The sequence below is a fragment of the Stegodyphus dumicola genome, chromosome 10 (assembly GCF_044657685.1).
Source record: "Stegodyphus dumicola isolate Sdum_Otavi_A_Nest chromosome 10, ASM4465768v1".
NCBI lineage: Eukaryota > Metazoa > Arthropoda > Arachnida > Araneae > Eresidae > Stegodyphus > Stegodyphus dumicola.
The window spans coordinates 179,471,034-179,483,352 of NC_140777.1; the positions used below are offsets into that span (position 1 = coordinate 179,471,034).

Consider the following 12,319-nt stretch of genomic DNA (forward strand, 5'->3'; position numbering starts at 1 on the left):
GTGCCATCACGTCGTCTTTTCAGACGAATCCCGGTTTTGCATATAGCATCAAAGGAAGTATCCGTCTGTAGAGGTAGCGAGGAAATGGAATGCTGACAGCTTGCATTCTTGCATGGGCCCAGAACCTGGCATACTGGTATAGGGTGTCATTCAGTACACATTCCGTTCCCCTCTTATTCACAGAGTTGGTAATATATACAGCTGTCATTACATTCCCGACGTGTTAAGGCTTGTGACTGTGCCTTCTCTTGGAGACTTGCATGACTCTCTCTATCTTTCAAAAAGATAATGCACAATGGAATGATGACCGTGCTGTCCTGACCTTATACAGAGAGTGTTCGATTTTCGAACTGGCCAGCATGTTCTCTAGATCTTTTATGGACAGAACATCTAGGCAAGGTTTGTCAAAAGACTGATCCACCACTACTTCCCAGCCACTACGATTAATGAATTCTGGTATAGAGTTGAAGCTGCATGGAATGAAGCATCCGTAGCTGTCATCCAAGTTCAGTTCGACTTGATGCCCAGCCAGATTATAGCCATTGTTGCTGTCAGAGATGGCAACTCTGTATACTGAATTTTGCATGCTGTTATACCAAATCAATTTCAAATTTAATCATGCCTTTCTCCATATGTACATTATGATTCTGCCATTTGATTTCCTGATGTAGCTATTTTAATGGCCAGTAGCGTAATTCTGTCTCCAGGTATAGATCCTAGACATTTCAATATTTTATTTCTAAAAAATATCTCGAATAAATATTAGAAGGAAAACTATGTTGGAGAACTCTCTTTTCAATATTTCAATAGTTTCGTTGCACATTTGCAAAGCTTCTTGTTTGACAAATAACAGCTCTAAACTAAAATTATCCACTTTTTTCTCCCGAACACGTAGGACATTATCACCACATTTCAGTTTCAAACTCTAGAAATGAAAAAAATTTGGCTGACTTTCTGGCGAAATTCCTTTATAAAATTCATTTTCGAATAGAAACGTGTAGTATTTAAACCTTAATATAAAAATTGTAAGACAGAATGAAATGAATTTTTTACTTTTACACATTACACACACATTAATATTCAGAGGCAAATGCCTAAATATATCCTTTACAGAACTGTTTTAATTCATACAAATAAAACTACTATGGTGATATATTGAGCACTCCTCCAATAAAATGCTAATAATGTAGTTAAAACTGTATCTAAAGGTACAGTTGTTACTGCTAAAGTATGAAAATACTTGGCCATTTTACAGAATGCCGAAAATTGACCGGCCAATATACGAAACTATTAAACATTTCACACATTGCCATATTCTATACAGTGCCAAATTACAAACCAACGATTTATGTTATATACAATGCCTAGGAAAAGTATAGCATAATACACTCATGTTCATAAATTAAGATAATGCCAGCTTTGGCAACTAAAGGTTCAGAATCAAAGCAAACATGGCTTATTCATATAGCCCATTGATTAAACAAAAGATAAAGAACAAAAAGAATGGCGTATGTACGATACCATTCATAAAATCTACACTTTTTACTTCCTGAAGCAATTACAAAATAAAAATCTCCCTTACAAAATCTTAACATCACTTTGTTGGTATGATGCTTAATACAATGTATGTCTTCCAGACGATGACATACAGTCCGTACAATGCCTAGACATGCTGAGCATCAAATTTTTTATTGTTATGAATATAACTAAAAATTATATTAATCTTCTTACAGAAGCAGTAAACATAACCACCACCAGTCAGTCTATGGCAGCACCTCAAATAAGACAGCTATCTCAATTCGGTGATAATGCAGTGGAAAATTCTGCTGAAAAAATAAGTGAGTATATCCTCTGCATTTCTTTAGCTACAATTTATGTAAAGTACAGTCATTAATTTTTTTTTCAAGTTTAAAACACAGCTAAAGTTGCTCAGTAAATAGGAAATGACACATAAAAAAGAAATTTTTTTTTAAACCTATAGAATTTACACATGTAGAAACAGGTTTACATAAGCGTTAATGTTATTAAAGAAAGCAAAAATATTCAAATGCAAAATGACACGAGGATCCCAGAAATAGAAATTTAAAAACCGAAATGTCCTTATTAAATGTGAATAATGTTGACATACAGTGCTTCTGTGTGTATTTTTAGAGCAAAATTGTATTTAGAACAAATAGACAAGTTAATTGGAAATCGTAGTAAAAGTGCAATAATGAGCACATAATACAATAATGGTCGATTAGGGCACATTTTAATGAAATTTGCTGGGACTTAATTGAATGCAGAAAAGTATATTAAACAACAGTCACAGTACACATGCAAGATTATGCGTAAAGCTGATGGATGCTAGAAGATCTAAACCAGAATTTGCAAGATCGAACAAAAGGAAGCTAATACAAAGTATAGCTCCCTCTAACAGTCATATGTGACTCCATACCGGATATGAGACAATTTGAGTCCCTATGGCAGTTTGTCCCGCGCCTGCTACAATGTTAATTTCAAGTCCTGGAGAGATCTAGGACGGAGAAAGTTAGTTGCAGTTGCTCTCCTAAGAACATTCCAGACATGTTCTTATAACGCTTAGGTCAGAAGATTTGGCTAGCCAATTCATCCCCTTTACATTCTCACTTTCCAGAAAATCATCCATCAGATTAACCCTATGTGTATGATTGTTGTCATCCATAGAAAAACCCTAGTTATGCCTTTTCATGGATGCAGCTGACAAAAAACTGTACTCTTAAAAAGGTGAACATAGATCTCTTTCCTGTATTTCGCAATAAGGAACTGGGACATATCTGTGATGATAATGATCCACCACTCTTACTTGGCCTTTGTCTTACTTATCCTCTGTAAGTCAAAGTTTTCTGCACTGTACTGATCGAGCTGTCTTATATACACACATGAGCGAGATACGAACAGCCCTTTTCTTGCAAACAAACCTCCTTCATGTAGCCTTATGGAAACACTAGTCATTAAAATTTGACTTTCTGTGGCCGCGTGTAGGTCATGAGAGAGCTGAAAAGCTGTTGCACTCCTGTTATGCCTTGCTGACATAAATAAATATCCATCTTCATTGGGCGTAGTGACAATCTTGCCCAGGCTTTCTATCTACGGATCCGGTATTCTTAAGGGGACTAACCTTAAAACCCTTAAGATCTTTGAATAACATGACGTGAAAGCATAAAAAATTTTGTCACAAAGCAGATTAAATTATAAAACTATTTGTGGCAACACAAACTTTCTGGTGACTAGTTCCCAAAGCAGCTATATTATGTGGTCAGCAGTAAAAAGTTGGAAGTAATTTCTTTTAAAATAAATAAAATATCCCAATTCTTGCAACATTCACATATTCATATCTTAAGGGTTTTAAGATGTCCCCTTAAACAATTTCTATTAGTTGCCTCGATGTAGGGAGTTAAATTTAAATTTCTAATAAATCTGCACTTCAGAGAGCCCTGCTTCCAATCTCCTGATGATACTCCACTCATTCCATCATTCAAACAGCGATGGTTATCCATTCTACTCTATTAGTTTCATTAGTTATTTTATTTATATATTTTGCTCATCTTTCTTCATGGCCTTCCACAGGGTTTTGGCACTTCTAATTTTATAAATTAAGCACTGGAATACTCAGCTTATTTCTTCTGATTTTATTGTGTGAAGTCCCTGCTATGTGTATGTAACATTTTATTCACATCTGTTATAAAACTCCTTCATTAGGCAAATTTCTGAGAGATGTATTCATCAAATAAGTGTATAATATGTAAAGTTGATCTAGACTGAATATGTAGGAAGAGTTTCTCCATAAATTAGGATGTTAATTATGCAAATTTTGAAATTTAAAAACAGATTTACATTTTTTGTATTTAAGGGTTTGAAAAAAGCATCTAAAAAAATTAAGCTGACAATCTAGCATGGCAAATGGTAATTGGGAAGAAAAATGTTTTCATTCTGTGCTTTGGCACACGTCGTATATATTCAATAGACTGAGATTAATTATACCTATATTGCAGGATATGGAAAATGTTCAAGCTCAAGTGCATTTTCTACAAACCATTTGTCACCACTTTTATTGTATTTAGTGATGCACTGTTGTTTCTGATATACAGCTTCTCCTTCGGGGTATAATTTTTGAAAACTATATGGACTTGGTTCTCTAGTTTCGACAATCATTGATGTACATCAACAATTCTTGAGAGAAATGAGATCATCAAGAACAATCAGTGCTCCCAAATACCTCACACGATACTGCAGTCCAGACTGTCAACAATCCACCTCCATGCTTCGCTTCTAGACACAAGCCAGTTCAGATCATATTTCTATAAAAGAATTCTGCACACATAAATGCTTCCAGAAGTGGAAAAGACAGTGAACAGTAACTTAACAGCGAGCAGTAAAAATTTTTCATTTTATATTGTTGAGGTTCTGCGATGACACCACCAAAACCCTCATTTAGTATAGGTCTTTTTTCATCAAATGCTTTGCTGTGTAGCTTCCCGATTGTGGATACACCAAGTCTTGAAACTCCCAGCAAGCAGTTTTTGTACAAATGAATGCATTAAAGATAATGTTGAGGTCTGCATAATTTAAGTTCATGTTTTATGTTTTTTATTCAGTTTTTAATCGATGTTTTATTATAAATTTTATTTTTATTAACATCCTTTACAGATGATTTTTTTACTTCTGCATTATTCCAACTGGATGACATTCTTTGCTTTACTAGGCTTGCAGACTGTCGGATGTGCATAATCCTGGATACTGTCGTTCTCGTTATATTAAAAAGATCTGCTGCGCTAGAACAGAATGATCAGCCACCAGGAGCCCAAAAATTTGCCCTATTTTGAATATCAATTTATCTCCCATATATGTCCTATAAGTCTCTATTTGAAATCCATACTGCTAATACAGCTGAAATCTCAAATTCACACTCTAATTTTGATCTTGGAAAAAAAATATAAGATATTCCTATTTTTAGCTCGGTACTAACTTTAAACTTAGCAATCGGATAATCATCTTATTCGATTTTCTGATGGAATCAATCAATCAATAATCATTCAAAAATCAATCAATAACCAAAGGATTAAAATTTAAAAAAAAAAAGAGGAAACTAAAGCATATTTGATTCTAAGGTAAGAATTTTAAAATTGACATTTTCATTTTGAATTTTTATTCACCGTAAGGCAAGATATTTTTAAAAAGTTTACAAATTACACTTCAATTGTATTATATTTTCTGAATTTCGTCAATCAATCAAGTTTAGTACTTTTATGCAATTATTCTCCTCTCATTATATTCAGCAATGGATTTTTTTCTAATTAGTTTGAAAAATAATTGTGTGCAAACAAATCAATACTGAAAATAGATTTTCTGCAGATCTTAAAGTAATCTAGTTATATTGAGATTGAGAATTACAAAACTATATTTATTGTAACTGCAGATGTAAGTAGAAGTAAATATGATTTCTGATTGTATTTTCTACAGAGTTATTCACATATCTAGTATTATTCAGTTAGATTCATTACGATTTTTCTTACAGATGTTCGTCTTCTGTGGGACTTTCTACAACAGCTTTTGAATGATTCTCACCAGCGCTACAACTGTTGTATAGTTTGGAAAGACAAAGCGCGTGGTATATTTAAGATAACAGATCCTCATCGCCTGGCAGCTCTCTGGGGGAAACAGAAGAATCATTTGAATATGAACTTTGATAAAATGTCACGGGCTCTTCGTTATTATTACAGAGTTAGGATTTTACAAAAAGAACCAGGAGAAAGACATTGCTACAGGTGAGTTGTCTGAGTAAAAGATGTATTTCCTTTCAATCTACAATATGCAAAAGTTTTCATTCTAAGAAAAACTGGGAGAGCCAATACAATCTTTACACTGTTGTTATACGTTGCAAAATAATAACCATAGCCAGAACCCACCTTTTAGCTTTATACTGATAATTTATTGGTAGCAAAGTGTGCAACCTGCATTTTTTCACGTGTAGACGGTAAAAGACATAAATCTCCCCCCTCCCAAATTGTAAAACCGAGTGAAATTTTACTCTAAAAAGTTGGTTGCCACGAATAGGCATAGGCATGTATATAATAAGAGCTTTAAATAATTCACACAAATATTTGTTTTCTACTAAGCTTATTATTATTAGTTGGTAGAGCAACTAACAGTAATAAAATTAGCAATTTTTCATGAAATTATATATGCTCAAATTCTTATTAAAAAAATACACAGTATAAATAATAATGTGCTCTTTATTTTTTCCATTTCCTCAAGTATTTATGAAGATGCAAAAATCCATTTAATCCCAAATTTTGCATTAATTTAAGTATCCGGTTTTCTTTCTTTGTAAGTATAATTATTCACATAACCACCACCAGTCTTAATGCATTCCTTCAAACAAGGATATGCCATTTGTAATAATCACAATCAAGTTGTTCATATTCTTTGAAAAATTAGGAATCAATAAAGTTCTACCCTTCCTACTGATCTGGTACCAAATATCTGATTTTCCCAGAAATTTAATAAGTGGGTATGGAAAAAATTACGAGCACTGAGATGAGAGAAAGTAATCCTCAAGCACCTGGATAATTTAGAAAAGATTTTGTGGAATATTAAGAAAAATATCCCAACAAATGCATCGAGATGGTAGTGATTATGTTGAAATGTTCAGAATAATTAAGTCTTAAATTATTTCTATAAAAAATAAACAGTATTTCTCCAAATATATTACATTATATTTAAACTCATTTCTAGTAAATTAATAATAATTTGCGAAATTTTAGGTTTCTCAGGCATCCAAATGAGCTGCGTCATTGCAAACAGAGAGCACTCCTTTCCAGAGATTCCGAAAATGGTTCTCAGAATGGAATCCAACCTGAATGCACCGATATTGAGGCAGCTTTAGATATGAGTATAAAAGAAGAAGGCTCTTCGCCAGGTGACACAGAATGAACTGCATATATCCAAACATGTTACATCTAAAATTTAGATATTTCTTTTCCAGGTTATCAAAATTGAACTGTTATTTCTGTCACAGTGACAGAGACACAATGCTGAGAATATGAATATTTTAAATGGTGTTTTTAATAATGTACATATTTAAAAATGGACTGCTACTTTTTACTTGATAAAAATTTTAGTTATTGATGACAATTTAAATGTGACTGATTACAAAATGCAGTGCTATTTACGCATTAGCACAACCACCTTTGTGCAGTTTAGTGATTTATTATAAAAGAACAATTTATAATTGCAAAAAACTATTTATTACATATATATTTTACTTTTAATTACATATTTATCCTGAAAAACTAATCAATAAGCCTCCTGAAAAACCATTCTGTAAGCCTACTTACTCAGCTTGTTTATTACATACATATTTTACATTTAATTACATATTTATCCTGAAAAACCAATCAATAAGCCTCCTGAAAAACCATTCTGTAAGCTTACTTACTCAGCTTGTTTCTTTTGTTCTAGTGGAAATTTCACAGTGATCGTAAAAGAATAGATTCAAAGCAGTTGTTAACTTTCGTGAATTTGGTGCAAATATACCGATTTCCTGCAGAAATTTTAATGCAATTACTTATATTGCAAGCAAATCCTACAAGCATGTATTTTGAAATAGTGTTAAGACAAAAAGTATCATTTACCCATAAAAATTGTAAGAACTACGAATGCAAAAAGAGTGCATGTAAAAATAGAGACAGTTTCTTAAAACTGAAGAATTGTTATGTGCAAGATTTTTCAAAATCTGATGCATTCTAAAAATTTAATGATATTTTACTTATGGTTGTGTTAAAATGTAAGTATCAAGATAGTTTTTAGTACTGTTTTTATATTATATTGTTTTTCATATATTAAACTGTTATATTTATAAAACAATACCCAGCTATGAATAATCAGGAAAAGGAGAAACTGAAATGCCCCACAATGTAATTCATGACTAATGTATTACATAATAAAAACTGCATAGATCTAGGGGGAAAAAAGGCAATTATTACACATCTTATGTCTTTTAGCCAAAAGTTATGCTTCAGTGATTAGTTATTTACAATAAAACAATATTTTCTTAAAATAATGTTTAATGAATGCAATTTAAGTCAGAAAATACGGTGAATTTATTATATATTTTTGACTAAACACACAGTCAAGAAATATTATAATTAATTAGGCTTAAACTTATTGCAACTTGTACGCTATCAACTTTCTACTGATTATTTTTTGAGATATTTATTTCAGTGATCTCAAACCATATATTGATATTTTAGAGCTGTGAGCAACTATTTTTATTTAAATTTCAGTATAAAATTATTTGGTTGTGATGTATATTTTGTTGAAACAACAATGAAATTACACATTTTTTCTATGGTTGAGCAATTTGATTTCTTGAACACTGTTGTATAAAAGATATATATATTTTTCAGTTCATGTGAACTTCAAATTACACTTTTATTGTTATATGAATTTTACACAATTATCTTTTATTTTTCTGTTGGTGATAAAATTGATTTAATTATCAATGAAGAAAATGGTTAAATTATTTATAATCATTATTCTTTTCACTGCTTTATTTTTTCATTTGATGAAAAAAAGATGGAGGTAATAATGTTATTATTCCTTTTTATTGATTATTAAAAAGTTTATAACCTTTTTCCCTCTCCCTCCATTTTCAGTATAATTAAAACATTTGTTAATTGTAGCATGTGATAGATACTTCTAAGAATTATTATTTTTACACATGTTAAATATAAAACTGAATTTCTAATCAAATTAAAATTGGTGTAAAGTATTATCATCAAATTAGGCAAACTAGATCTCCATGAGTGATATCTTTACTAGGCTTTTATTTTGACTAAATTTTTATAAAAAATATTTAATATTATGTTGTAATAACATTTTTGTCATTATCGCTTAATACATTCTGCTGCAAAAATATGTGCAGTTCATTAAGTAGTTACTTTGTAAATTTCTAGCAATACTGAGATTTTAAAAAAGCAAAACTTATTTCTTAGGTTTAGCTTCATTAAAAGGCTAAATATTAATAACGCCACCAATTTTAATGGGCATACACAAATTACTATATAATAAAAAAGAAAACAGCAGTTATTCATTGTTCAAGTTTTTTTTTTTTTTTCATTTTGTTAAACTTGACTATATAATATATTAAATGTCTTTTCTATCTAAATTTTATGTTATTTATTATTTGTTTTTATATGAAAATGGTAATTTCTTACATTCTTTGTAATGACAATTCCAAAATTTTCAAATTACGAAAAGTAATAATTTTGACAAAATTTTCTTATTTTGTTCAAATACAAAACTAGAGAAATTTTCTATTAATTTTTTTAGGAAAAGAAGCATTTTTTTAAAATTAATAATACAAAAATCTAAACAAAATATTTAATGTGTAAAAACAAAAGAACTTTATCTCATTAGTTAAGTAAATGTTGCAATTGCTGAAGACACTAAGTGATAAATAAATAAACTGAATAAAAGATAAATTAATGAAATAACCATGTTTTTTTTCTATTATGTTTCCTTATGAAAATAACCTTAGTCTTTTGATTTAGGAAAACATTATTAAAAATAAATTATATAGCATCTGCACAGATGAAATCAGAAGCCAAAAGAACTAAAATAGATAATAGCATTAGGAAAAATAATTAATAGACACATAAGAATTTCATAGCTTATTGTTGCCAAAAATAATAATAATTAACTATACTGTAATATTATCTGATTATTTCTATTTCTTCATTATCTATATCTTCATTATTAATGAAAAATAAATTTAAATTAAAATGTAATAAAACTAATGATATTTTTTACTGAAAATATTAAAACTGTGATTTTTATAGAAAAATTTAATTTGAATGCAAAAATTGAAACTTCCTCTTTTATATAATGATGTTGTACAATACGACACTTCAGAATATTCATATACTTTATGCTATTAAGTTTTTAAATGATGATTTGCTGATAAAGTAGCTATGATACGATTGTTATATGACAATTTGGAATGATCTGAGTGCCTTATCAGTGTTAAAAAATTATGCATATATATATATATGCATTTGTAAAGATATATTTTATTTCATCAGTTAACTTACTGTAATAGCCAAATGTCGCTGACTTGTTACTGTTGAATTATAGTTACATATTTTGTCTGTGTTATATATTGATAAATTTGTTTAAGTTTTGTACCTGAATATATATAAAAAAATAAAGACTGTAAATAATTCCATTCATTCAATTTGAATACTTAAGTATCCACTCAGAAATGGTCCTGGAATATTTAAGATTTCCCAACACAGAACATCTGCATATTTACATTAATAAAATTATTTTTAAAAGGTTATTGCAGGGATAACAAGCTGAAAACTATCAGAAAATTCCTTTTATATCTATATTATCATTTCAGAAGAAGCATCTGAAATATATTTATTTCTAATATACTGTTCATTTATATTTCAACACATGCTGAATTCTTTTGTTCACCAATTACTTGCACAAAATTTAATACAAATTAATGAAATATGTTTTACATTTCCAGATGCCAAATATGATAATTTCCAGCTTTAAGTTATATCTGGAAAAGTATGCTGAACATGTGAAAATGTTCATGATTTTTATCCATAATATGATTGTCGGCCAGTTTTACTTTCAGAATTCATGAATTTCAATTTCAATCTTTCAAGCTAAACAGCTCTTACATTCCTTCCTGTAATCTCTACTGTTAAATAATGAAGAATTTGCATGCATGTGTGCACTCTACAGAAAAAAGAAGGGACCTAGTGCAACTACATTTTGAACACAGCAATCCTTCGCCAATCAACATATTCCATGTTTTTCATTTTCTTTTTAAATGTGTTGACGCTGCCCGATATAAAATTATATGTTCGACACACAAGTGGGTTGCCATTTAGCAAAGCATAAGACATTAATTTTTTTAAAACTGAATCTGTCTGTTACTGATTGACAAAGCAACTTAAAAACAATCAATGTAGTTCGTCAGTTCTGGTCATTAATAATTACTAAATGAACCTGTGAATTTACATTAAAATCATTATCTATATCTATCATTTTTTAAGTAATTATTTTAACTAACTAGCATATATTAAAAAAGTAATTAAGAATTTTATACTCACAATATTAAATTTGTACTGAAATAAAATAAAAGCAAAAGCTGTATTAATTTTAAATTTATTCAGCTGCAGCTACTTGATAATTAATACTTTGTACTCGCATCTTAAAACTCCTGTAATGAAAACTAGCATTTCTAACAATGAAATTAAAAAGAAAGTAAATTTAAATAATTTTGGCATAAAATTTATGAAATAATATGCAAGTTTCATTTCATCACATTGAAAAATATATTAAATATGAGAGCTATTATAATTTTTGAGTTAAATGATTTTAGAACGAAGTCCAAAAATAATCTTTTAAATTATAAGATCACTTCACATTTCATTACACTGGAACTTCAAATTTACATAAATATGAATTATTGCCTTTTAAATAAAAGCAATAAATTGTTCTCATTTGGTTACAACACAACAGATAAAACACACTCTATGCAGCAAAATGTCTTTTTATATTCCTATTTTATTTTAGAAATAATGATATTAAATCTAGATGAAAAAATGGGGAATGAGAAAAGATAATTAAATTGGATTACATTATTTCAGTATATCTAAACCTAATAATTCAATTTCACAGAAAAAAGGGGGGCTACGATATTTAAACTTTGTGCTTCATTGGAAGAAATTGGTCTTATAATTTTCTCAAAAGTTAGAATTATGAATATAGTTTCTTTATTGTAATATTCTCTCTCTATATATATCAAATATATCAGGTTTCATATACATCTATCAAATACATCAGGGCTCAAGCATCGTGTGCGCAAACAGTTCATTTCGACATGTTTAATCATATTTTGTCAAATAATTTTTGGCATTTGAAAGAAAGAGACTATGTTGTGAAATTTATAAAAAATATCGTTATCATCAAGTACAAGGTGAGTGTTATTATCATGCCACCAGATTAAAACCATCATTTATTTTCAGTTCTGTCGCAAAAAGTCAGCTATATAATGTTACCAAATCATGTGAACAGCTTTAGGTACTAATGTTGCATCATACGACACTGTGAAGCTTTAGTCCCGGAAGTTCAAAAACAAGGACTGTGACATTCAAGAAGCAGAGCGCTTTTGCCTGACTACTGATGCTGATGAGGCCCGACTGCAAGAACTTGTGGAAGAAGATCAGTATGCAACCACTTGCATCTCATTAACTTGACGTGTAAGTTATATCAC

At 29.9% G+C, this 12,319-nt stretch overlaps 1 protein-coding gene across 4 annotated transcripts in view; it reads left to right on the top strand.

The window, feature by feature from the left end:
• LOC118187325 (ets DNA-binding protein pokkuri-like) overlaps window positions 1–10,249 on the top strand; it is a 132,410-nt gene extending 122,161 nt beyond the window's left edge. For all 4 annotated transcript variants that reach the window (XM_085825936.1, XM_085825935.1, XM_035357556.2 and 1 more), the window contains 3 exons: window positions 1,734–1,838; window positions 5,537–5,786; window positions 6,786–10,249. In XM_085825936.1, coding sequence (XP_085682062.1) covers window positions 1,734–1,838; window positions 5,537–5,786; window positions 6,786–6,954 — 524 coding nt within the window. In that variant the 3' untranslated portion in view covers window positions 6,955–10,249. The remainder of the gene's footprint in view (window positions 1–1,733; window positions 1,839–5,536; window positions 5,787–6,785) is intronic.
• Window positions 10,250–12,319: the final 2,070 nt, after the last annotated feature.